At 43.0% G+C, this 25,829-nt stretch overlaps 1 protein-coding gene across 1 annotated transcript; it reads right to left on the reverse strand.

Annotated features, from left to right (window-relative positions):
• Positions 1-1,749: 1,749 nt before the first annotated feature.
• LOC121909022 (apoptosis regulator Bcl-2-like) lies at positions 1,750-25,440 on the reverse strand. The gene is made up of 2 exons (XM_042429382.1): positions 24,333-25,440; positions 1,750-4,515 (listed from the first exon to the last, which is right to left on the reverse strand). The coding sequence occupies exons 1-2, from the start codon at positions 24,879-24,881 to the stop codon at positions 4,378-4,380; spliced, it is 687 nt and encodes a 228-aa protein (XP_042285316.1). The 5' UTR covers positions 24,882-25,440; the 3' UTR covers positions 1,750-4,377.
• Between the last annotated feature and the right edge of the window lie 389 nt (positions 25,441-25,829).

Genomic DNA, 25,829 nt, shown 5'->3' on the forward strand with positions numbered 1-25,829 from the left:
TCATAACCATAGTTTCATAATTTTGCATTTTTTTATCATGATGATTTTATATCATACTACCAGCCAAAACACTGGAAAAGCAGCTCCACAAAACATATTTGAAAATGAATATATGTGGTTCTTACTGACACGATTTTTAGTTGGCTATACTTGCATCACATTTGTCTGCTTTCCAGCTTTCTAAACATATTATGTGACATTTAGATGTCTCACACATTTTTTAAAAATGGAACCACTGTTTTGCCAGCCACAGACGGCTGAGCAGCCACCACCAAAGTTGTTAGCTGTAGAGCTTTCAGCCCTTGAGCCTTTTCTCTTCATGGCATGTAGCCCTGAGGGTATTTTAGAGCAAGAATAGGCAACCGTGTGCCAGAGAGTGCCGGGAAAAGGCTGGTTTTTATTTCAGCTGATCATTACAGCAGCTGATGCTTCATCCTCTATAATTGAATGTGATCTGCTCAGTGAAATCAGCTGCGGTCGGAGGAGAAATTCGCAGAATCTTGGCACTTCACAAAGCTTCTCAGACCCTGTTGGAGCATTTGTGAAGAACATGTTAGTAACGACCACAAGGTGACACTGTAGCACACAGTTCAAAAAAATCACTTTCTACAGGTCATCACATCATGCTGTAATAAGTAATAACCTCTTTCTCATTGAATATTTACATTCCAATATGAGATGAGTGATTTCTGTTGCAGTGCCTTTTTTGATCTCTTTTAAGGAAATTGCCAAATTTCAGCAGGAAGTTTTTAATGCAGTTAAGGTTGCTTCTAAATGAGGCGAAGGTAGCCTACTGTGAGTGGATCTGATGGACTTCCAAATGAGGGGTAAAACTGGACCAGACTTACTCCAGACAATCTGCTTTGATCTCCCAATCTCCCCTGTGATATCCAGCACTGGGAAAGACTCCTCTACACCTTGTAGCCCTAAAGCAGAAGAGGCAGGAGGGCTTCACCCTCCTCCTCTCACTGCCCATCTTTCTTCCTTTCTATACACATACACACATTCACCATCCATCCACACCCACACTGGACTCTCTTTTGAAAGTCTAGGGCCTGATTTAAAATTCCTCTTCAGAGCGTGTCATGCATTTTATATGCATGGCGAGTAGGGGGAGAGAGAGAGAGAGAAGAGGGATTGCGAGGGGCTCCAGCCCAAATGAACTTCCCTCTGCTGTTAGTCTCCTCGGGGATATATCTATTCACACACACACACACCACCACTGTCTTTCACTCCTCTCCCCTCATTTTCTCGCACCCACTCAACTCTTTCAACATTAGTTTTACTGCATCATGCTTTTCACAAATTCTACTGAGCAGCAAGACTGCCGTAGCCTTTGAAGACAAGTGTGATCAGAACAGAGGCAGCGGGTGTAAAAACCTGGCCGCAGGGCATTTGGGTTTTTGCACTCGTGTTTAGCAGCGTACAGAGCAGAAGAGGGAGGCTGACAAGTGCAGTGTTTGGGGACAGCTTTGATGTCTGACGGGGGTGCGGCTGCTGCTTTTCTTGCACAGTCCTTCACTAGGAGACTGTCACGTTGACACAACTAGGCTCAGAACATACAGCACATAGCTGGTGATAGATAACAGATAATCAAAAGAGCACCGTTGATACACTGCTCTCCACCTAAACATCTCTTATTCTCTTTCTGTCTCGTTGACATGCACATATGCTCAGAGACAAAGCTGTGAATTGATACAAAAATAAAAATAAAAAAGCAGAAACAACAAGAACTTGGACTGCAGCTGGTGCTTGAGAAATCTGGTTTATTAGGAACAATATGATCCCACTAGCTTATCGTGGATATAGCAGTAAACAACAGAAACACATTTCACTTTTTTTTTTTTTAAGTGCTACAGGTTTGCGATTATAGACAGAAAACAGTACAGCAACCATAGTGCCTACATTCATATAATGCACAAAGAATATAAAAATTACAGTATATTGCTGTTAAACTGTTCCTATTCCTGCTCACAAATCACCCTCTGCATCTCTCTTACACACACACCACTGGGAATATCACACAGCATGAGCCGCTGTAATGAGATTGCTTATAGTGATAACTGAGACAAGGTTTAGGTCTGGCAGGTCAACATTTTACAGATAAGCACTGAGTTATCATTCCAGCACAAAGTTGATAAAAGTTAAGCGGATATAGTACAGTAACACTAGACAAACCCTCTACAGAGAGATCACGAAACCTCACTGAACAAACTCTCAGTGAAGTCAAAGTGAAGCCACATGTATTCTCCTTAAGCTACTTTAGTTGTTTGTTTGTTTGTTTTTTAAATTAAAGGTTAATACAAGTTAACTTTGGTTTCCAGCTCTCTAGAATTATACTACTGTAAATTTGTGGCAGTTTAAGCTGTAAGTAAAAGTGAAATCAACAGTATAGCAGCCTTAAGCCAATATTAATACCACACAGAAATTCACCTTTAAACTTTTGTTGTTGTTGTTGTTGTTTTTTTTTTTTTGTTACAATAGCAGCCAGAAAAATGATGTAGTTACAGTGTGATTCCATAGAATAGAAAAAAAAGTGAAAACAACTGATTTTTTTTCAAAGTACTGTTAAAAAAATCTGTGATTTGGTACCTCTCAATAAATAGAAAATGCAACTCCTTTGTTGTTATTTGTTATCTTCTACACCATTCTGATATAAATATGGTTACACATAGTGAATATTCATCGTGTGAAGACAGTATCTTTCATCCATGCAGCGAAGAATTCAAAGATTTTTAACAACAGAGAGAAGAAAAAAATCACTTTTCCATAAGCAACTTGCTATACAACAAAATATGTCGGAGCCATTTCCAAAAATGTTCTGTCAGACTGTAACACAAGACAAACATCAATTAAAATAAAACAGACTGAAAGGAACAAATCAATGTTGCATTTGCAGCCGGAGAGAGGGGACATCTCAGGTTCCAGCACGCGGGACACACACACTGGCTTTAGTCCTGAACTGAAACCCTGTTACCGTGGTGTTCCGCACAGCCAGACTGCGGCGAGAGAGACCAAGCGAGGGTTTTTCTCAGTCCACGTCAACAACCGTCTTTGTTAGAGTGGATTCTAGCATTAAAGAGTCACTGTGGGGCCTCAGCAGCTGGAGGACAGATGGGTGAACCTGGGTGAGCCCAAACAATCTGACCACAAATGGAGTAAGTGAAGAGTAACAGAGGTAGAAAATAAAAAAAAAGGAGTGATAGATTTTAGAATTACTGGGTGCTAATAGTAAGGCCAGTGATTATTTGAGTTTTCAGGGCAGAGGAGCAATCTTGTTCACTTACTTGAGGAATCCACACTTAAAATCTCTTCCATTTACGTTGCTCCCTTCTTAAGATGCTAAATACAATGTTTAGTTTACTTCGCTCTTTTGTGCTGTGCTCAACCTTTCTCTCAGCAACATACAACATTTACTTCTACAACAACAGGCTTCTTCTACACGTTTCTCATCCTTAAAAAAAATTCCATTCTCCTCTTTTTGTCTCTTAAAACCACAGTAATTGGGGTTTGGCGCGCTGCAAAAATTAAAAACCAATGTAAGAATCCTCGCAATCGAGGACGTTTGAAAACTCTGCAAAAGAAAGCTCAGTCCTCCACTCTGCTGGCCCATCCTTTATTAAAGTCCAGGGAGAGTATAATGGTGCTGTGTGTTGAGAGCTCACTGGAGCTGTCTGAAGAGGGAAATCAGTAGACACACACCGCGCTGGTTGTAGCAAGCTGTTTCCATTATACATTCTGAGCAGCTGTTCTGTGGAGGAAGTCCTTTGAAGGACGGCTGCAGGGTGGGGAGGGGGGGTAACTGGAGTCCACAGTTCAAACGGGGTTCTTCACCCTAACAAGCAGGGGCGGGGCTGTGGCCACTTCCTCTTCGGTGTGGGGCGTCATCATCATTGTCCCTGCACCCCCATCACCGAGGCCTCCAAATGGAGGTCCCGCATGAGTTCTCCTTCGCCACACCGACACATGCAACGTCTACACTAACACTCAAAGTTCATGCTATAACTAGTACAGAAGCAGGCAGAACAAAACAAAACAAACGAAAAACAGATGCATGCCACTGATCCCTCCTTTTCTCCTCAGTTGTGCTCAGCTTAGTGTGATTACATCTAAGCTGCCAGTTTTCAAGATGTCCTTTGCTCTGTACGGGCTGTGCATCTGGTTCCTTTAGTTGTTTTGATTTGTGTCTGTTTTGACACGAAGGGGCGAGGAAGAGGGGAGTTTTTTTGTGATAAGGCTTTGAAGAGAGCCAGATTCGGAAGTCTGAAGGTTGTCTCTGAGGGGTCAGGGGCATCTTTAAAAGGAAACAGAAAAGTAGGAAGAGGAATAGGAGGGAGGGTTGAGGATGGAGTTGAGCTGATAGAAAAGAGGACTCATTCACTTCTGCGTGAGATATGCTCCGATGGTGAGGCTCGCTGCCCCGAGCGCAGCCAGACCGAAGACTGTCTTGATGGAGGGCCAGGTGCTACTGAAGACTGAGTCCCTCTGTCTGTCATACAGCTCCACAAAAGCGTCCTAAGGGAGAGACAAGAAGAGAGACAGTTATGTGTTGGCAAAAGAATATGTGTTTAGTTTTCAACAAATGTCACTCAAACAGGAGTGGAAGGGCATTTGTCGGAGACTATTTTCAGCAGAAGATCAATACACATTTGGTGTGCAAGTGAGTATTTATGTGGAATCGACTCAAATTGAAATACAGCGCCCGTGTTCGTTGTAAAGACGGAACCCAGTGCAACAGTTTGGCTCATTGATGTATTTTTAATAGCATTTAGAAAACAATGGAGGTTTATGGAACAGAGGAAGCTATACCTGCCTTCACACAGGCAATGCTTAGTTTGGTTTTGTTTTCTTCATGAGCTTTATGCACAGTAAGAGAAATATAGAATATTATCAGCCTCTTTCTGTAAAGAGTCAGTTCACCCAAATCATGAAAAAACATATTCTGACTTTACATTAATAGTATCTAACCATGCAGAGAGGCTTGTTTTGTTTTTCTCTTTTCTTTTTCCAGGTTTTGATATAAATGTCTCGATGTCTCAATACAGCTGAATGAAATTTAATTTGTGGTTTGTCTAAGAGTCTACAGCTTTTCGCAAAATGCTAATGTCAGCATACTAACATGCTCACAACGACAATGTTAACATGCTGGTGTTTAACAGCAGGTTTAATGAGATTTGCAGGTATTTATTCATAAACCAAAGTACTGGAGAAACTGGAATGATGACCTGATGATGGCGCTAAATGAAAAGATAAGGGATCATTTAGGTGATTACAATTCATCCTGAAGAGAACATGAAATGTCTGTGGTGGCTATCCATATAATTATTGTTTAATAGATTTTAGTCTGGACCAAAGTGCTGGACTAACAAACCAACTAACATCCCTGGAGTCATGCCTCTAGTGTGACAACAAATACAACAGCAACATCTTTTCCTAGAAAGAAGGGTTACTCTTTGATCATCCAAAAAATGTGGAAAAGCTCATATTTTTTCTTATTATTTTCATCCTGCAGAAGGCAGTTTGCCAAAGCGGATCTTCATCTGTTCAAATAAATTCATCTGAGTTATGAGTGTGCAGCTTTTCAACTATTTTTTTTAATGTCTGCTTGCAAGCCAGCACCTTACTAGAATAGGTGAGTGTTTTCCCTATTTTTTTTTTTAGATAATCTATTGAAATCTCTTAGATAATCTATTGAAACTACTTCTTTGGTAGAAGTAGTTCAAATGGAAACTGATCACAGAGAAAATGAAAAAAGGCATATATCTCAAAACCTGGGAAAATAAAACCGACATTATCAGCATGACTACACACCACTGGAGATACGTGTCAAAATATGTTTCTGTAATTTGAGTGAACTGACCCTTTACCATGTAAATCCCATCAGCCGTCACTGAATATGGGTGGAAATAGAGTGTTATTACACCCGTGCTGCAGGCAGATCCATTACTGTTCCTCGCCTTTCACACCCTCCCACACACAACCTCAGAAGCCCCCAAAAAGCATCACGTGCCCAGAAACGCTCACTAAACAAACATGGAAATCACCAAAAGAGCTTATTGGCAACTACACATCAACAGTATTTTTAGCATAAGGACGAGCTCTGCAGCCCTCGAGCAATATATTAATGTTACACACGAGCTGGGAGGCTGTTCTGCTTTCTGCTGCTTGCTGGGGTTTTAAAAGGAGGTCTGTTACAAATTGAGAATGTGTCTGCGCGTACGTAAGGAAGGTCTGTTGAGAAAATACCGCGGCTGCGTGTCTAAGACGAGGAAATACAGACATCTGCTCATAGGCAGTGACAGCAGGAACAGCTGGACAGGAAGTCATAGTGCTAAGCTCCCCCCCCCTCCACTCCCCCCCCCTCACATACACACACACACACATGCACAAGTAGATTACCAAACTAGAATCGAGAGGTTTAAGTGAGGATATATCAACAGTTTCCTATTGAATATCAGCTCTTTTGTTATGAAGCTAACCACATTAGTAGCAGCATTAAAAGGCTATGCATTTAAGCTCCTTTGAAGCCGCTGTTTTTAGCTGTAACCTGACCTATCTGTGAACAATGGTGAATTGTTAAGTTTGATTCACCACAACATTACTGTGTCAGTTCCCATGGGGATCTATTATAATTCTATTTTAATCTGTCTTGATTTAACTCAATTTACCTACAGTAATTATGTTTTGTGTAACTCTAATACACACATTTTATTTGACCTTGATCTAGTAGGAGAAAAACTGGGTTATCAAGTGTCACATTTTTAATATACAGCTTCCATTTATCAAACAAAAGCCCTAAAAAAAAAAGCTAAAAAAAAAAAAAAAAAGAAGACATCCATTCTGAAGTGCTGTGGGGAGACAAAAGTATTTCCTGTTCCCTCTCCTCCCTTCCTGTGCTGTGGCATTCCTGAGGCTCGGGGCCAGTCGGTGACACAGAGGGAGGAAGGATCAGCAGTTTCTTCTCGGTTTAGGCCCCCCTGGTGTCAGCACACACTGTGCTCTTAAATCAGCTGGCAATATCTTTAACCACATGGCATTTCCTTTGTTACAGAGGAGCGGTTTAAATTATCCAGGGTGAAGAAACTGACAGCAAAGTGTCAGATAGCTTCATTTCGGAGAACTTTGAACAAGCCCTGTCTTTTAGTGATGATATGCCACCCCTGCCTTCCCCCACCTATCCACCCCCCGTGAAGATACAGGTATTAATTAGAGAACAAGCTCTTCAGTCAGACCTCCAGCTGAGGGGAATGTGTTGGTTGGCAAAAACACTGCCTCCCTACACCTACTGCAGGAAAATAACAGTTTGCTGAGGCAACAATGCAAACCAGCCACTAGGTCTGACAGCAAGTGCATGTGACTGACCGCTACTGTAGCCAGGCTCAACAAAAATGGCAAACTCATGATGCGTGTCCTCGATATGCCCCAGACAGTCGGCATAGATTATCATCTATTTAAGTCTGAAACAAAAGCGGGCCAATTACGGTAAGAGGTTCATAAGAGCGGTGATGGATGTTTCAAAGAATCCCACAAGGGCACGGATGGTAATAACTCCAGACTGACTCAGGGGAGAGCTGGGAAGTAGAGATAGAGGAGGAGGAGGGGGAGGAGGAGGGGAGGCGGAGGGTCAGGTGGATATCATGAGACTGTGGCATGCTCTACTTCAGCTCCTGGAACTTTTTCACCCACACGTTAGCGGAGCAGAGCTGCCACAACCATGTGAGAAGTGTGAAAAACAAACCTTGGCACTTTCCCCTCCCTCCCTTCCTCTCTCTTCCCTCCCTCCTTCACAACTGACTGCCATTATGAAAACTTAAGCCTTAAAGAAACATAATAATAAGCAGCTGGAAGAGGAGGGCACAGAAAGTTGTCAGGGACAGGAAAGGACAAAACATCAGCATTTATCACATCAACAAAAGACTCCATAATCCTCAAAAACTCTGCCCCGCAGCGAACCATCTGCTGTCAACAGCAGGTGTGCATCTGGGAAATAAAATCTGGTTTGCAGCTCTCTACAGTGTTCATTTTTTGGATCAATGCCTTTTAAAAAGGTCACAGCAGCCTTACAGAAGCCAGGGATCCAATGGGAAAATGTTTAGCCAGGTTTACACACTCCCTTCCCGTCGTTTTTACTGCACACAATGAAACCCTCGGAGAGAGAGACGCATACAGAGGAAAAGAGTCGGACTGAGCGACGAGGACTTGAGAGGATCCCGTACTCAGCCATGGGGTGGCAACTTGCTGCCCGAGTGTCATGGTTACCCAGGCTGGAAGCTTCACACATGATTTGCTTTTCCCACCAGCGGGAGACAGCCTGTGCTCGACCTCTGATTTGTTTTTCACATGATTTAGACCTCTGGGTTTAGCTCGGTGTCTTTCTCGTGGACACAAAGAGATTTTACACTGTTGTCTTCCTCTGATTGGCCTTACGCAATCTTGAGGGCAACAGGAAATACCAAACATTTGCCAGTTCCTTTGGGTATCTCCCCTCTGCTATTGGGAACTATCCCTCGCCTTCTGTGGAAGATAATGAGTCATCTTGTGCACTTGGCTAGCTCCGTTAAAACCCCAAAGTAGTGCTTTGCCAAAACAGAGAAATGATTAGGCAGTTATCTCTGTTTTGGGACATTTCTGTGGGTAATTGCGGGCAGACTAAGACTGAGAGAAAGGGATGTGGGTTAAAGTTCAACTTGTAATTAAAGTGCCTGTTGTGGCTTCGCTGCTATATTCACCTCTGAACCGAGCTTCTCCCCACGCTCTGTTTATTTCCTAAGCATCCACATACTAGCATACTTATAATATTGCATACGCCGCTGCTGCTGGCCCTCTTTGATTTTTTAATGAGGTTCTCGCAGACTTCTCCTCAGCTAATTAAAGTCAAACAAAACTCTCATTTCAGGAGCCATGGGGGAGTAATGGGAGATAAAAAAAATGCAAGGAAGGCATTAATATCCTTTGTAATTGATCTGTTTTGATCAAAAAAATGCACTTATATCTCTCTCTTTCATCCTTTTTATATATAATTTTATGTGTGAATGCACACACACGAACAAAAAAAAAAAACCCCACTCCAGACACAGTAGGTGACAGGACAGCAACCTCTCGTCTGGCAGCAAGGTCAGCTTCGATCGACTCTCTGGAGTGTCATCCATCGACCGGCCTGGCAAAAATTGAGATGACGGAGGAGTTTGTTGCAATACTCATTACCCAGTGAATCCCCCTGTGTCAGCATTGCCAAACAGCTTGGAGCTGAGGACACTGAGCCCTTCACTGAACTGGGACAATACTGCAATACTTGGAAACAACAACCTCACGGCCAAATGCTGACAATTGCGACGGAAAGCTGTACAAATCCTGAATATATACCAAGTAAATACGTGGACTTTAAGTGGAGTACGTCAAATTGCTAAAGCTGATTTGCATCCTTGAAACATATCCACATGGAGCGATTAATCGATTAGTGGTTCAACAAAAAATTACATATTATTATTCCAGATTGTTCATTCAAAGGAATATTTCAACATTTCCCAATATTTCCAGTCTATGTGCTAAGCTAAGCTAAGCTAACCTGCTGATGGCTATGGCCTTATATTTAATGGACAAATATGAGAGTGGTATCGATCTTCTCATCTAAAATGTGGAATTATTCCTTGAAGTCATTTTTTTAAAGCAAAAATCCACACGTTCTGGTTCCAGCTTTTTACATATGAGGATTTGTTGCTTTTCTCTCTTTTATATCATTGTAAATTGGAAAGCTTTCTAGTATCTGACTGTTGGTCGGGCAAAACCAGTAAGAAAATAATCATTAAATGCAACCTTATCCAAACTATGACAACTAATTTCATGATTTATCTTTAAGGCCAGATCTTTTTACACAAAGTATAAGCTACAATTTGTGACAACTTAATACACATTCCATGGTTGAAGAACCTTAAAATCAATGAAAAGCTTGAGATACATTAAAATACTTCTGAGAGAGATGAACACTTCTCCAAACTAAACCAGGAATTCCATCTTTACAGGTAAACCCAGCTGTGTAATTCTCAACTGAAGGATATTTCTGCCTCATACAACAACATTGTATTTAGAAACCTTTGCAGTTAAAGAGCTTAACTGACAAAGCACATCCTTTCACAATGTTCGGCCTTTAAAACTTGCCAGTTTGGTAACTGTGGAGTTATATCGGTCTGTCTGATGAAAAACAAACACAGAACAGAAAGGAAGATCATGCCTTGAAACAAAGGAAATAGGAAAACCTTTTTTAATTTCCTTCCACTTGAGTGTCACTGAAAACTCAGGTTTCATACTTGGCAATAGAGCCATTACATTGTACTCCATCGTAAAGTGAGAACCAATTTTGACGTTGGATGCTACCCTAAAGGCTCATAAATATTCAGATTTGCGTCAGCAGCACCAGCAGCATTTGTGTGTTTACAAAACAGCTCGCTCCCCCCCTTCCCCGTGGGTGTGAACCCTCTCCACTGGAACGTGAAATGTGATCACCAGTACATCACCCACACTGCTCGTGACACTCCGCGTTTTTTTTATTGTCTCTATTATTCATTGTCTAAACTGGCAGATTAATGAGAACTGTAACTTTACACATGAGACTTTGGTTTCTTTGGAGATGAATAACGCTTCAGTAAACCTGGTTTTATCCCATTACGGAGGCAAGAGAGGAGAACCGCTGGAGTTAAACCGTCCAATTTGTGCAGCAGCGTCTAGTTTTTCTGGGTTATTTTTGGGGGAGAGTACAGACAGATTTTGAATTGAAAAACATTTTTGATCTATTCACTTAACCTTGACTGGACATTTATATGATCCTTGCAGGCTGTTTGTTCTTGTTGAGCCCATTGATTTGTATTGAACAGCTTTGATCCGACATGAAATGGTAGGATTAGGTGACCTTGCTTGCTCGGAGTGTGGTGAGGACAAATGGATGGGATGCAGACTGTGTTTGCTCTCCTGTCACCTGCCTTCCCACCTCCTCTCCTCCTGCTCTTGTGGTTTCTCGGCACCTCTGCGCACCTTCTTGAAGCTCAGAGTGTATCATTTTACAATCAGTCGCTTCTGCGTGCAGAGCAAAGAGACATCAAAGCAACGGGATGGCAGGCTTTTCTCTCACAATAAATCAGACAACCTCTGCAGCTCAGTCGAAACCTCTCTTTCATTATTTAAAACAAGCTACTCCTGTGATTTTGACCTTGAAACCTATTTCAGTCTTCACAATTGCCAAAACGTGGGGCACAATGGTTCCCTCAAATAGACACAATGCAACTAAAAAGGGGATGTCTGTCTCATCAGAGGATGTCTGCACTGAGCCCATCTGGCCCTCAGCGGAGGAGGAAGTGACAGAATCGAGCCGGATGGAGCAGCATGACTGCTGTGCTGCTATAAATATCGAGAGCCTTCATCTGAGCTCCCAGTTCAGGGCTGCCCAATCTAATAAAACAACTCTCATCTCTGCTGCTTGGCCCCGTTTAAAAGGCCACCGATGACGCGCAAAAAGCAGGGGAGAGAATAGAAAAGGGGTCGCTGAGTCATCATCCACACTTGTGAAGGCATTAAACCTGGCTTGAGTGGCTTTCCAGTAAAGACAGGATGTCTGCCACTTGGGTGTCTAATAGCTCCTAGGAAGCCTTGCATAAAACATCAGCTGCACCGGTGACGTATTTGCGGCTTCAAAAATCCATGTAAGCAGTGTGAAAAGCCAATAAACAGAGGCACTTTTGCTGAAATAACTGTGTGAAACTCACAATTCCTGGGCTGCTTCGTTCAATTGGTACTCAGGAATGTGAGGGCGCTTGTATTAAGAGCCACTTGGTAAATGAAAATAATATCTGTGGCATTTAAAATATGTACTCAGCCAGGACAAAGAGGCGATGCAATGCTTCACCCTGCGGTTAATGATTAGACATTATGGTAAAACTTTCACATTTCAAACTGCTCTATCAGCTTCAAATCAGCATTGGATTGCTGTGTACTGGAACCAGAGCAACACTTATTTTGGCCAAACAAGGCTGAGGCTGATTGGCTGAGATAGAAACCTCTGATAGAGACCGTGGGAACCAGAAGATTCCCAGGTGGCCTGTTGCTCCTCCTGTGACAAACAGAGCCCATGGGAGAGGCTCATTTCCTGTGACAGGGGCGGCACGCTGCCTCAAGCCTTAAAAGTCATATCCACTGACCCCTGAAGACCTCGAGACCACACAACCACCACCCCAACAGGCAACTCCGGTGGAGCTGAAAATAGACTGAGTGATGTGAGCCAAAGACGACTACTGTATAAGGAGCAATGAATGGGATGTGTGGGAACACCATCTGCAGCGGGGCTTCATACTCGATGCGGTGCGGTGGTGATTGTTCTGATCTTTCCCGAGAAATGAAGTCATTTGGTTTCGGATTTTCATGAAGTGATGCATGTAGCTTTTTCCATTGTTGTGGTTTCGTCCGCTTGCTTTGCATCAAAGCTTTTTTTGTTTCGAAGCCCTGATGTAACAGAATTACACAATCCTGATTTGAAAAGGGCCTTTTCAGGCAGGAGTGACTGGCTACCTCTTTGTAAAAGACTTCGACAGCTCAGCGAGTGTTAAGTCACTTCCTGTGCCAGACGCTGTGGGGATGACATCACTGTCTGGTTTGAGACTATAGCTTCTCTGTGGTAGAGCCAAGTATGGGTAAATCACAGAGTCTGTGTGGGTAACTAGGGAAAGACTAGAGGGAAGCCAAACATGTAGTCATACTAATACCGTGGAGAAAGGGAGGGTTGAGCAGCAGGGGAGAGCTACAGTTGGTTAGACACTGTAACTAAGAGATTTGTATTTGTTTTGAACCATTAACTCACTCCTAAATCTTAGCTCCAACTCTAGGAAAAAGCAAAGCGTAACAAAAGGGAAAGTTTAATATTCACAAAAGCTGGAATGCTGTGTTTTTTCCTTTGATGAAATCCCAACTTGCCCCTGTAATTTAGTCAGCATTGCCAAACAAGCCGAGTGTAATAACATCTAATAGTGAATTAAACATGTCAGCGAAGGAGAAAGTAGTGGAACATCAAAAGCGAGACGCCCAGTACCTCACGTAGTCTCCTCTTTCATCCAGGAGACATCTTGTAAAGCCAGCTGCTAAATGAAAGCTTGTCAGTTTTGGCAACAAGATATTGGAGCAGTTTACGTGATTGGAGTACATGGGGCCAGGTTTCAGGTTTGTTCTCCGTGTACCCATGTAAATGAGAGAGGCCGCAGTCTGGGACAGGGCACGCTGGAAGCAAAGCACGGCACAGCACAGCAGGCAGATCGAGGATCTCAGATGTCCCATAATGTCAGAGAAAACAATAATCTGTTTGAGGTGCAGCTCCCTCAGGAACACCTTTTGAAGTGGGGAGAAGAGGAGCGCTCTGAAAATTTTCCACAAAGTCATAATAAAAGCAGTTCTCATTGACTGTTGTCACATTTGCATCAGGGAATTAAAAAGAGAAATGTGTCATGTGGGAAAGCAAAGCAAAACTCAATAGCAGCTTTCCCAAAGGCTGAGGACTGAAACTGTGCAATGCGTGACCAAACTTCTCTATCTGGCATGGAGCATGAGGTCATTTTGAAACAAGGGGGGGGGAAGGGGAAGTAATAATTATTCTTACACAATTCAACTTCCGACTGAGATATGTAAGCATATACCCACAGCCTATGTCTTAAAGGCAATCTCAGAATGAACCCAGACGTTCTCTGCCGAGAAAACTTCTTCTCCCCCACCCTTCCCCTTTCTCTCTTCAGGCTGGGAATACTGGGGAAAAGTTCAGTGACCTCTCTCAGGCAACCAGCTGATTTTCATCCAGGCTGGGGGAGAGGAATGCGAGGAATGCATTGATGTGTAGAAACAAACAACTGCACTGTGTGCTGGAGAAGCCTGATATGAGAAGGAATGAACCTTGAGATTACCAGCAAGGAACACAGCTACACCACACACTTGCATTATGTAATAAAATAACTCAATCTAACCACTTTTCAGTGATGGATGAATGTAATTAAAGCCCAATCAAGTATCCAAGGAACCGGGGTGGACATTATTTCTATTCCCTTCCCCTTGTTTCCTTTATGTCTGCGTTCAATGTGACTCTGACAGACCTCGGAGAGAGCAGCGTGTTGTAAAAGACTGATTGTTTGAACTATCTGGAGCAGGTTGGCTCACTCGGAGCTGTGTGACCTTCCCTGTCTGTGTGCAGAGACCAAAGGGAAACAAGCACAGCCCACCTGATGAATGATAATAAGTCGCCTATTGTGACAGTGAAGGTCTGGTGTGAAAATGTGTGGAAAGCTAATAAGGCAAATGTCAGTTTTATAATAGAAGTAGGGTTTTTTTTTTGTCATTTTCTCCCTGGAATAATCCATGGAAAATGTCACCAGTGAGTTGAGTAGCCTTGATGCTGGTGTGCGCTGAAGATTAGAATATACTGCCTCAAAATGAGACGTCATATCATACAGAAAATATGTATATATAGACTGTATGTCCAGCTGGGACTGTTGACAATGTTTTTGTATTTTTGATTTGTGCTATGTAATGCCCATGTGGATGTTTCATGAGTACATTCCTCTGCTTTCTAGTCAGCAGATGTATCAGCTGAGAATCAGATGATTGTTGAGTCAGATGACTTTAACAAGCAACTTCATCCAAGTTTGCTCTATAAACGTCCATGGAGTGAGCTAATCTATGTCTCCCACTTTCTTTTAAACAGCATGATCTCCAATTAAATCAAAAACATTTGCTCTACTAGCTCCATTTTGTTTTGGTCTTTCAACCCTGCTGGTGGCCTGTTCATACTTTTTCCATACTTTTTCAAGCTTTTCCCCAGAAATCTCCAATTGGCTGCAGCCCATGTGGCAGTCAGGACTGGACTGCCTGTTTATAGCTTTATAAGCCTCCTCTCGCTGCCCCTCCATCTCCTCCTCCTTCTCCTCCTCCTCCTCCTCCTCAACCCTGTTAGCCTCACCTTCTGATCAAAGACACCTTGTGAAGTCCAGCCATTTCATCCAGGAATCCAGGAGAAACCCTGTGTCCTCTCAAGAGTGCAGGAATGTGGACTCACATTAATTCAAATCAAGAAACAGCCAATGTCAAGAGGTCTGAGTGCCTGTCCTGATAGATTGGGTGCTATCAGAAAATGAGCTTGCAAAGTCAGCTGATAATGTCCACTTGGTGACAACTGACGTTTTTTTCACGTTGATATACTGAAAGTCTGTTGATTAAGAAGAGAGAAAATATTTAATGGGCTCTTTCTTCTTCTTTTTTTAACCACCAAGTGCCATAAAATGTGAAAGATGAATGAAGCACTTTATAGGTCAATTTGCAGAGTTGATTAAACTTGTGGTGGTTAGATTTGCAGACATGGTCCTCGTCTAGACGTGTCACAGAGTTAACAGTCCTCTATAAAGCAAAAATGGCGCCTGACATAACTGAATCCAGGCATCATAGACATTTTCTCTGACATAAGTCAAAAGATGACAACATACACAACGTTAAATCATTACTGTATTGTCAAAAAATACCAAAAAATACTAAATAAAATACCTGAGAAGAAAAGGAATCACTGTCAGTTCTCCTATTTCCAACTCCCCCCATTTTCTTTGAAGTATCTGTCATTATTTGAAGTTGTAATGACAGCCCAACAACCAATTAAAGGCAGCACCGTCAGAGTAGACCCAGTGAAATTGATGTAATATAACGCCGCGGCAATACTGGGTATGCCCCTGCCGGCATGATATTCCTGTCTGAAGTAGCATGCAGTGGCAGTCCTCTGAAAACAGCAGGGGTTATCTGTGACAACGACAAAATGTGTGTTCACTGCAGCATGCTGACAGAATTTGGTAGTAGGTATGGGAGGACGTGAAGAGCTCAGGATAGTGAGGAATTTCATGTAAGTAGAGTTTAGCTGATCGCTGCCCTGAAACACTACCAAGCAGCAGCGGCAGCAGCAGGAGCAGCAACGTTCCCTTGGCAATGCTTTTATCTCCCCAACAGGGGTGTATCGTTTTCTCTGCACCTCAAACCTAATCAGTCACCATCAAAGGTGACTGCCAACAGGGCGGTGCTGTGTGAGCTTTGCCAAGAGGGTGAGCCCCCAGTCGCACATATACACACACACACACACAACAGCTGAAAGCCGTCAGCATAAAAGTGCTAAAACATGGGTCCTCTCCAAGGTCTTACCACAGGGATGCTTTTATCTTTGGCATGAATTCTGATTAATCATCTGCATATACAATCTTACATTTAAAGCCACGGTTTTGCTGCCTTAATTGAGTCTTACAGAGAGATACCTACACAAACCATCGGAAATGCTCAATCAATACAACATAGTCAAAAGTGATATCTGAGCAATGGCTGACCTCACTTAGCGTCCACTGAAACAGATCAGATTTCCTGAGGGCTATTTGCTCTGCTGCCAAAAATCACATTGGGGAGGGGGTGCAGAGAATTATTTACCCCAGACCTCCATGGGATGAGGCAGAGAAATCTATTTATCTGGCTGTTGTCAGTTTTTGGGAGGGCATGTACTCAGCATTTCAGAGAAGAGCCAATGCTGCTTGTTAATGGCCAGTGCTGTGGCTAGTTGCACCAGGAAATCCCAGTGGAAATGCTAGTGGTGTGTGCAAGTGCATTTGTGTGTGTGTGTGTGTGTGTGTGCAGACGCTGGATGGCACAGCTAACAGGAAGCAAGGCACCCTGGGGCCATCTGCTCCCTGCCATGGCTCACATGTCACCCTGTGACAACACAGCATTATTGATTCACACCACCACATCCGCTTCTGTGCGCGCACGCTGATGTGCCACAGTATATGTGTGTATGCATATGCGTGTAAGTGTGTACACAACCATTTTGTGGACAGCAAATAATTGATTTGCACCAGTACATCCGCTTCTGTGCTTGCCTGTCTGTGTGTGCAAATGAACTAAATAAACCTTAAGGGGTCAGTTCACCCAAAGACAAATTTTCACTCTTACACTGTTGGCATTTTTGTAAGGTTTTAAAGCTGCACTAATCTATATTTTTATATCAACAAAAAGCCATAAAGCTCTGATAAACCCACTGCGGCGACCAGCTGGTGAACATTGTGGCACATTTAGCGGCTAAAGAGCCTGATATTTTGTCAGGAGTTGATGGGAACTAAAGCAGAGCTAACCGCAGAGTGAATATTGGACGCAGATTCGTCAGATGGTCAGAAACATGACTCCAAATTAATGCTAATGTGTGTCTGTGTCTGCTGAATATGTAAATAGGCAACTGTTTGCTAACATGGTTGAACCAACAGGGGATAATATGTCAATGTTGTACTTACAGCTTATTCTGCTGCCCCCAAGTAGCCAAATATTTGGTTATTACTGCTTTAAGTTCTCTGCTGCTGAGTCTTCTATCACAACCACAACATAACAGAGGTGAATTAAAATTTGCTTGTGTTGAAATGAAAAAAAAAAACCCCAACAGCAATAATTTGGCTACTCTGTCAATCTTTTTTATTGGGACTATTTCTAGTTCTCAGTGAAAATCGTCTGCCACTGGGGGTGAGTTTTTTTTTTCTTTGTGATTTGGGTGAACTGATGCTTTGACAACTATTTAGGTTACACTATGCATGCGATAACCTTTCACTCTGTGCACAAAAAAGTAATTTAAGAGACACTCCCAGTTGTGTCTTCAGCAATGGCCATTGTTGTACTAGGAATTAATTGAGACTATCAAATCTCTATTAAAAACCCTTATGGGGGTTTGTCCCAAAAATATCTACAGTAGCGAGACAATGGGAGGAACCATTTAACCTTGCCCTATATTGATATGCCGCACAGCTCGCAAGGGTGTGCCCAGTGGCAAAGTCAACTCGTGTCTCAGTAGGCTCCTCATTATCCAGCTCCCACCATGACAGGAAAGGTGGAAAAACTCTTTTATCTGCTGCCTTAAATGGTTCATTAGGACTTTTTTTTCCATGCAGTTTGGCAGTAGATTTTCTGATATGAACGTGATAATTGCACAGAAGCAAACAGGGCAGGGATTTATGTGTAACATAACAATTAAAGTACCACATGGGAGCAGTGATGGTACCACATCTATATTTAGAGGCTTCTCACATGTCCCTGCATTTTTCAGGGATCTGCAACGTTACCTGACACTGAAAGCCAGGTCTCAGGGTATTAGTGTGTTGTTTGTGTGTGTCTGTTGTCGCGTGCATGGAGGGATTTGGCACGTGTGTGTGTGTGTGTGTGTGCGAATGAGTGGTGGGGTTAGACACAAACAGAGGGAGAAGTAGGATGAGAAAAAAAAAAAGAAGAGGAAAAAGAAGATGTAATCTCTCGACTGGAGCACACACACAGCCGTTAGGGTTCTACTTGAGGGACATCCATTTAGTGTCCGAGTTTATCTGCTCCATGTATTATTCACCAGTGTGTGTTCTGACTGGGATAGAAGTGCCTTTAAACATCTCGGGCACGTGTCCCTCCATGAAACAGGAAAAGAGCAGGTTGTGGTGATTACTGATTTGGATGAAATAATAAAAGGAAACACAATCATATGGGTGAATTCACAAACACACACCCACACATATGCACACACTTTTTTCAAATGTACACGGAGACCCACATGCAGAGAACTGTAAGAAATGTGAGAGACTAAACAAACAAACAAAAACCACACACGCGTCAGCACGCCAACCGCCCACAGTGACTCCTAAATGAAGCCTGCTCAGCTGACATGATCGCCCAACAAAAGAGCAAATCGCCCACACCCTTTACTGGCCACTCAGGAAAGAAACACCCAGCTCGTCTGCATTATTTATTTACAGTCGCTGTTCCCCAGCAGACATTCCTCCGGCTCTCCTGAGGAGGCACAGAAATAAGCACACAGGACAGGACAGGGTGGAGGGTCTCTGGAGAGAGGCGAGGTTGTGGAAACAGGCCCGGCACTCACAAAAGCACAAGAAATGATGTCCCTGGAACTGTAACAGAACAGTGTTTCTGTGCTAATCTGTGTTGTTGTTAAAGTGATTTACACACACACACACACACACAGCAGAGGTGCACATTTCTGGCGTGTTTGTGAAATGCTTGGCATGTATGGAATGGTTAAGACGGCGCAAACATGACATAAAAACAAGGAGTGTCATGCCAAGCTGAAAAAACAAAAGATGAACTTATGAGCCTAACCTTACATTCATATAATCAGCATCAGCATCAAAAAAAATCCTTTATTCAGATGAATTTAGTTTTAGATAGACAACACTGTCAGTGTTTTCATACCAGCCTATAATTATGACTGACACTATGTCTACAGCTTGAGGATCAAGATGAGCTTATTGGCAGAAAATTAAAAAAAAAAAAAAAAAAAAAAAGAGTTGCAGTTCAGATTTTGAATATGGAGCTAAATTATTTATTCCAGCTACAACAAAAGCTCATGTTTGTTATTTTATGTGGCGAATGTCAGCCTTTCTCCTGCTTTAAGAAAATATGCTTGGTTTTTTTTGTTGCTATGGCTAGAAAAAGGTTTCATTTTTATCATTTATTTTTGTAAACAGTGTCATAGAAACATATTGTAATGAAAGTGAGTGCCAGGAAACTTCATGTTTAGCAGTTTTTGAGTGAAAAACACCATCCCCGTATCATTCAGTGCCCTAAAATGACTTCTGAAGACACATTGATGCAGGTATGGACACAAAGAGACACGTGATATCACTTTCTTGAATGTAAAAGTAAAGATAAAAGTGAAATTAAGTCATGTGGTAGTGCTTCAGATACAAGTAATCTCAGGAATCAAAAACTGACTGAAGTAGCCTTCTTATTGTAGCTCGAACTGCAGCCTAAGCTGTAAAGGGTTAACTCCACTTTCCAAAGTATTCTACACACACATGAGTGTTTGAAACAAAGGTCTTTGAGCTTTGAGCATCTCAGAGGCACAGATAGCAGAGAGACTTGAGATCTCTCCGGGCCTGCTCCTGAAAGAATGTATTCATGTCAGACTGATTCACAGAGTTACAGCCCTGAGCTGCCTGCGTCTGTAGGAAATGTTTCTGACATTACAGTTGCCGGGTTGATGGGTGTAAATACAGTGGCAGATGGTGAGCGACTGAGGCCTGCGTAGCAAAAGGAGTACAGTGCAGGGGGAAAATCTTGGCTGCTTCGAGCCACACTGAGCTCTTTTGTGGTGTACAGTCTCCATTACAGCTTTGAGAGTCCACATCAAGCGATAACATAAGTTGTTGAAATCTCCAGCCTTGGTTACAAGCACGTTTTGCTCTTCCAGTGGTGAAATGATGTTATTTCTCTGTTTTGTAATGATGAGAGGAGGGAAAAACCCCTAAAATTGTATTTGCATGAGTAATCGTTTATTCCTCTGTCTGATTGCTAGAAACAAGAAAGCGGACTTCATCCCACACTCTAATTTGTGAGGCCCAGCTGTTAATCAACTACAAATTATGAAATGAAAAAAAAAAAAGGAAACAACAGCAGGCAGAGTGAGAAGAGGAAAGGATGGATCAGTCATGACTTATACGGCTCGTTACACCATAACTCCAAGGTGGCTCTCCTTTCACTGTCAATGGAGACTTCTTTTTGTTAGGAAAATAGTTCAAAGCCATGGAAAGCGTAGCCTTGAACAGTCCTTGAATGGTGCCACATCTAGTATTGGCTTGTGTTAAACAGCCTGAATATGCATCTTGGAGACACAAATTGGACATAAGTGAGATGTCACTGATTTTTTTTTTTGCTCTCCTGTAAATATTTGCATGTGCCTCCTTTGTGAGTCACCTTGTTTGGGTTTTTTTCTTCCCTACTCTGCCGACATGTCACCTATATGGAGATTAATGACTTCCTTGCCGTCCCTGATGCACTCAGCCTCAACTAGGAAGGAGAGAGGTGCAGCCAGATGCCCGCAACAACGTGGCAACATGCAGGTCCCACCCGTCGCCTAGCAGATTGTGACCAGGGAATCCCCCACAGGATGGACCCAACCCAAGCCAGCATACATTGTGTTCTCCTCTCACACACACACACACACACACACACACACACACACACACACACACACACACACACACACACAAACAGAAATAGGCTACCTGGATGGCAGCATTCCTCAGACAACCTGATACTGCTGTTTGAGACTTCAAAAAGGCTTTCCATGTGAATTAACGCCTTCCTTTCCTCTGCTAAAATAACCTGAAATACATGAAAGAAGTGATTTCTCATCTCTGAAGCTGCTCTCACTGTTTTTTTGCTCCAGAGCATATTTTGGCATTTCACTCAGCGCCACCCCCTCCTCCCGTCAAATGTCTGAGGTCAAGCATGTAATTTCAGAAGTCGGTCGCCGTCTGCCACTTTGTTAAATCACTTGGTATTTACTGAGAGCACCTGTAAATAAACACAGGTGCACCACGTGTGGGGGAGGCTGCAGCCTAGATGCAATCGTCCCCTAATGAGTGCAATTTCTGTCACCACAAAGGATGAATTTATACAGGTGGAGAGTGTTGGAGACAATGAAACGACAGTGTTTCAGGGAAGTAATCAGCGCAGAATTGGAGCTGGGTTTTTACAAATACAACAACTGCTTTGTTATTTCTCCAGGGCAGATAGTTTTGTTTAACTGAAAGTATATTTGACTCACTAGGGACACCTAGACTCAACAACGATTAGTGGGCACTCCTATTTTTGGGCTCAAATTGTCTCACAAACAACAGGAAACAGTATGACTGATAGAAAGCTGTTTCCACACCACTCTCACATGTCAAAATGTCACTGATAGGTTGATTGGGCCCCCACTTTTGTTTTAAGAGTGGTGGAAAACACAAGAGTCACCTCTTACACACAATAACACAATGGTCACTGCAAGTGACCACAAACACAACCTGTCTAAACACACATAGAACAATGTTTATTCAGTTTCTTCATTGTCAGGTAAATCTGTAAAAACCATCAAGAAAAATCATGTCCCTTGACAAAAAAAGCTCATCAGCTCATCCTGATTCAGTTTCTAACAGCCACCTGACAGATGGTGGAAGAACCATATGAACCTTTGTGTGAGCACAAAATGGATTGAATCACTCAGCAAAGTCCAAAATGAGCAGATTTGATGTAGAAATGTAGCACATTTACTTTACAATAATCACCAAAACTCCAAAATGAACTGGCTGCCAGATTATAACAGTGGTTGTCATTGTCCAATCCAAACAAGACTGCAGACTTCTGAGGAAAATGAGGTCATGTCCTTAGTATTTTCTCTGGGAAATTTATTTTAGAAACCAGAAAGACAGAATTCAGCCCACTCAAGGAAAATATCTGATTACAAATCTCAGATATTTGGCCTCTAAATTCCTAATTCAGGAAGAGGTCAAAGCAGAATCAACCAACTAAGTTGCCATCTACTGTGCACCAAAGAAACAACCCAGACTCTCGGGTACAGAAGATGCACTTTGAAAGCGTTCTTTGGAACAAAATGGGAAAACAACCCTTTTTGGCACATGCTGAATGATACAGTGACTTTTATTATATTTGAAAGACTGGCCAACAAGTCAATAAAAACTGAGAAGCTGGATTTCACAAACACAATCTAGAGCACAGACAAAGCTCTGTGTCTGTAGTGTAGATGTCTGGTAATAACTGAAACACACACCTCAGGAAATTCCCCCACCTGACAGCCGTTCAAATTTGAATATAAATCAACATTAGTGTCTGTTAGACTCCAATATGTCTGGGCTGAAGCTCTGAAACATTCAAAATATAACGGCACATGAGTCAGTGCTAAAATATTCTGCCTTAAATTGTTTTAGAGCCAACATAATTTGCTTGAGCAGAAATCCACCAAACTGACCCAAAGTAGAAACATACGCTTTCCAATAATCCTGAATAATCCTTTGGATTAAAAGACTATGCTCATTCTCTCTCCAGTGAATGCAGAGCAGCAGAGATACAGCCATCTCCGCCCAGCTGGAAAACACACTCTATGATGACCTACATTATTGTACAGTGGGCACACAGTGGGAATCCAGAGACCTAAAGCGGTAATCTCAGCAGCCCAACCTGCACCAGCTTCAAGGCACAGGTTTAAAAAGCAGACAAAAGAGTTCCAACCTGGATGCACAGAGGATGGCATGTTAAACACAGCGGCTGCAGATTAGCACTCGGTGTTCCTGGAGGGCCCTCCCTCTGTTGCCTGCCTTTGATATGTGGCACAACCTGTCACCTCCAGGGGCAAGGCGTACTCAAGGGGAATGTTAAACGGTCCTTCCCTTTGAGATGAAATGTTCGATATGAATCATTGATGACGCCCCCCCTTTCCAAATTCTTATACCTTCAGGATAAGCTAACCAAGAAGCAGCACAAATGTTATGCTCTCATTAAGGGTACCTCTGCTAATTAGAGGCTAATTCATGGCAGATTGGTTTAATGGCTGTTGAGGAGCACAAAAGGAGGGAGTCTGCTGCACCCTTTGCTTGGGAACAGCAGCTGCAGAAAAGGATAATTGTTGCAAACATTGATATGATATTGCATGTTTCTTTCAGTTTCAACTGTTTTATTTCCTTCTGAATGTGTGCACGCGTGTAGGTAGGCGAAGGCGGTGTGTAGCTGCCTCTCCTCGTTAGTACCTGGAGCTTATGTGTCATTTGGATGTGCAGGAAATGGCCCTGATAAGCTAACCCTGTCCAGCCGTGCCCAGAGGCCTAAACACATTAATTCAATAGTTTTCTGTCTGCTGACATGTGCCTGGCCTTATCCCTCCTGCTTGAATCATGACCTAATGCATCACATCACAGCAATACTAGAGCACCTTACTGCATACAGCTTCAGAAACAGGTAAATGTTGAATTTGCCATTCAGTGCTTTCTCATAAGATGCATTAAACACTGTTTTGTGAGTTTTATTTCCCACTTTATTGCACTGATCTGTCAGTTTTACCCCAAGACAGCTGCGTGGCTACCACTGTGTTTCCAGATAACAGGCGGGCTTTATTTTAGAGCGTCGGGAGGTGTGACAGAGGAGGCTGTCTGATTGGTCAGATAAGTTTGACAGCCAACATGAACATCAAATCAGAGCAGTGCATTAGTGAGGCCGTCCATCTCGAACGTTTGCGCTGTCGTGCGTAATGGGCACATCTAGAGCTGTTGGGGTTTGATTAATGATCAACTGCAAATATGGTTTCGATATTACATGCCACGATCAGAATGCAAATTTTGATCTCAAGCAGACATTTATACACCAGATGAATTCACTGGTTAAAACCTCCTCAACCACAGCAGCAGCAAAGGAGGACTTTTGCGCCCCCGTGGCACACGACTGCAAAACCACTCAACTATACACGGCATCACACCTACCCATCCCCCGTTGTCTTGTATCCAGCTGTAAAGAGGTCCATTTAAATACTCCGTCATCCAGTCCGCGATGTTGTCCACCTGCGATGTCATCTCCTCCTTGGCCGCGCACTCCACGCACACCGTGCTCCCGAACTCGAAGAAAGCGATAATCCGGCCCCAGTTCACCCCGTCCCGGAACAGTTCGTCTATCACCTCGGCGAATCTCCTTTGCGCCGTGTTGGAGGTGAGATACAGCTGCCGCGACATCTCCGTGAAGTCCGGCTGGTACAACCTTTCAAGTTCATCTCCAGCCTCGCGCAGGACTCTGTGGATGGCGGCGTGCGGGTCGGACTGGGGGAGCCGCTTGCAGAGGTGGGGGATGCTCTCGTTGTCGGGCCCGGTGCTGGCTTCATGGCACCGGCGGACCAAAGTCGGCGGAGGGGCAACTATTGACCCGTTATTAGCAGCATCTTCATCCCGGACATCATCAAATTCCCACACGTAGCCGTGTTTTGTGAGTTTATGGCAGATATACTTTTCCACAATATTGCGATTACACTCGTTCGCCATTACGGCTTAATTTGGCACTTTGTATTTACAGAGGGTGTCCTAAATCAAATGCATCGTGATCGACTGTGTGCACTGTACACCGCTCACTGCTCTGCACAGGCTTCTTCAAAAGTCGATTATATTTTAATATAACCGATACAGCGCGTAATCCCACACATGGAGCAAATGCTTCGTGAGTTGAAGAAAAATCCACCGGAACAAAACTGCGCAGGAAAAAAAAAAAAACGTTTTAAAAGTCAAACAATAGTGAGTCCATGCTAACAGCAATCTTCATTTGCCGAATCCTTGGTGGGACACTGGCGACCTTCTCTTTGCATAGAAATCCAATATGCGGAAGAGGTTGGAGTAGTGCTGATCTATTCCTGTGCACATCACCCAGACGGGGAAGTGTTGCGAATAAAAACATGAATGAGAGCCAAAGTTGTACGCGCCTGAAGGGGCATTAAACGCCGCCAAGTGTTTTAGCAACGTTTACGCACAACCTGGCGCGGGACTGTGTGAGCCAGACAAGGTCGGACTGAGTCCTCGTCCACGATTGCTCCTCATATCCTCCTCAGCTCCCTGCCCACCTAGTGGCTCTCTATGGCGAAGTATTCTTGACGTCATACGCAAAGTACTGTAATTCCTTTGGCTGCGCTCGGAGACTCCAAGTGCACATGAAGAACTGCAGTAAAAAAAAAAAAAAAATCTTTAATAGCCCATTTTGTCATAATTGCTCGCAATCCATCAATTTTATGACTGGATGTAAGATAAGTGTACAAAAAATGTATAAATAGAAGTTTCATTCATTTAGTTTCTTATCTAGACTTAAAAAACAGAAAAAAAGCTGTAAGAGGATCCTGGTTAATTCATGAATACAGGAACATCTCATTCTGCTGAGAGGCTGCTTTGATGTGGTCCAGCTACCCCCTTGTGGATGGGCATCCAAACCTGCAGTACAGAAACTGA

The sequence above is a fragment of the Thunnus maccoyii genome, chromosome 12 (genome assembly GCF_910596095.1).
Source record: "Thunnus maccoyii chromosome 12, fThuMac1.1, whole genome shotgun sequence".
In the NCBI taxonomy this organism is placed as follows: domain Eukaryota; kingdom Metazoa; phylum Chordata; class Actinopteri; order Scombriformes; family Scombridae; genus Thunnus; species Thunnus maccoyii.

Bases quoted from the DNA above. Each gene is read 5' to 3' on its own strand.
- LOC121909022 (XM_042429382.1), bottom strand. From the start codon at position 24,881: ATGGCGAACGAGTGTAATCGCAATATTGTGGAAAAGTATATCTGCCAT. The intron at 4,516-24,332 runs GTAGGTGTGATG...TCTCTCCCTTAG, and splicing joins TACAAGACAACGGGGGATGG to GACGCTTTTGTGGAGCTGTA.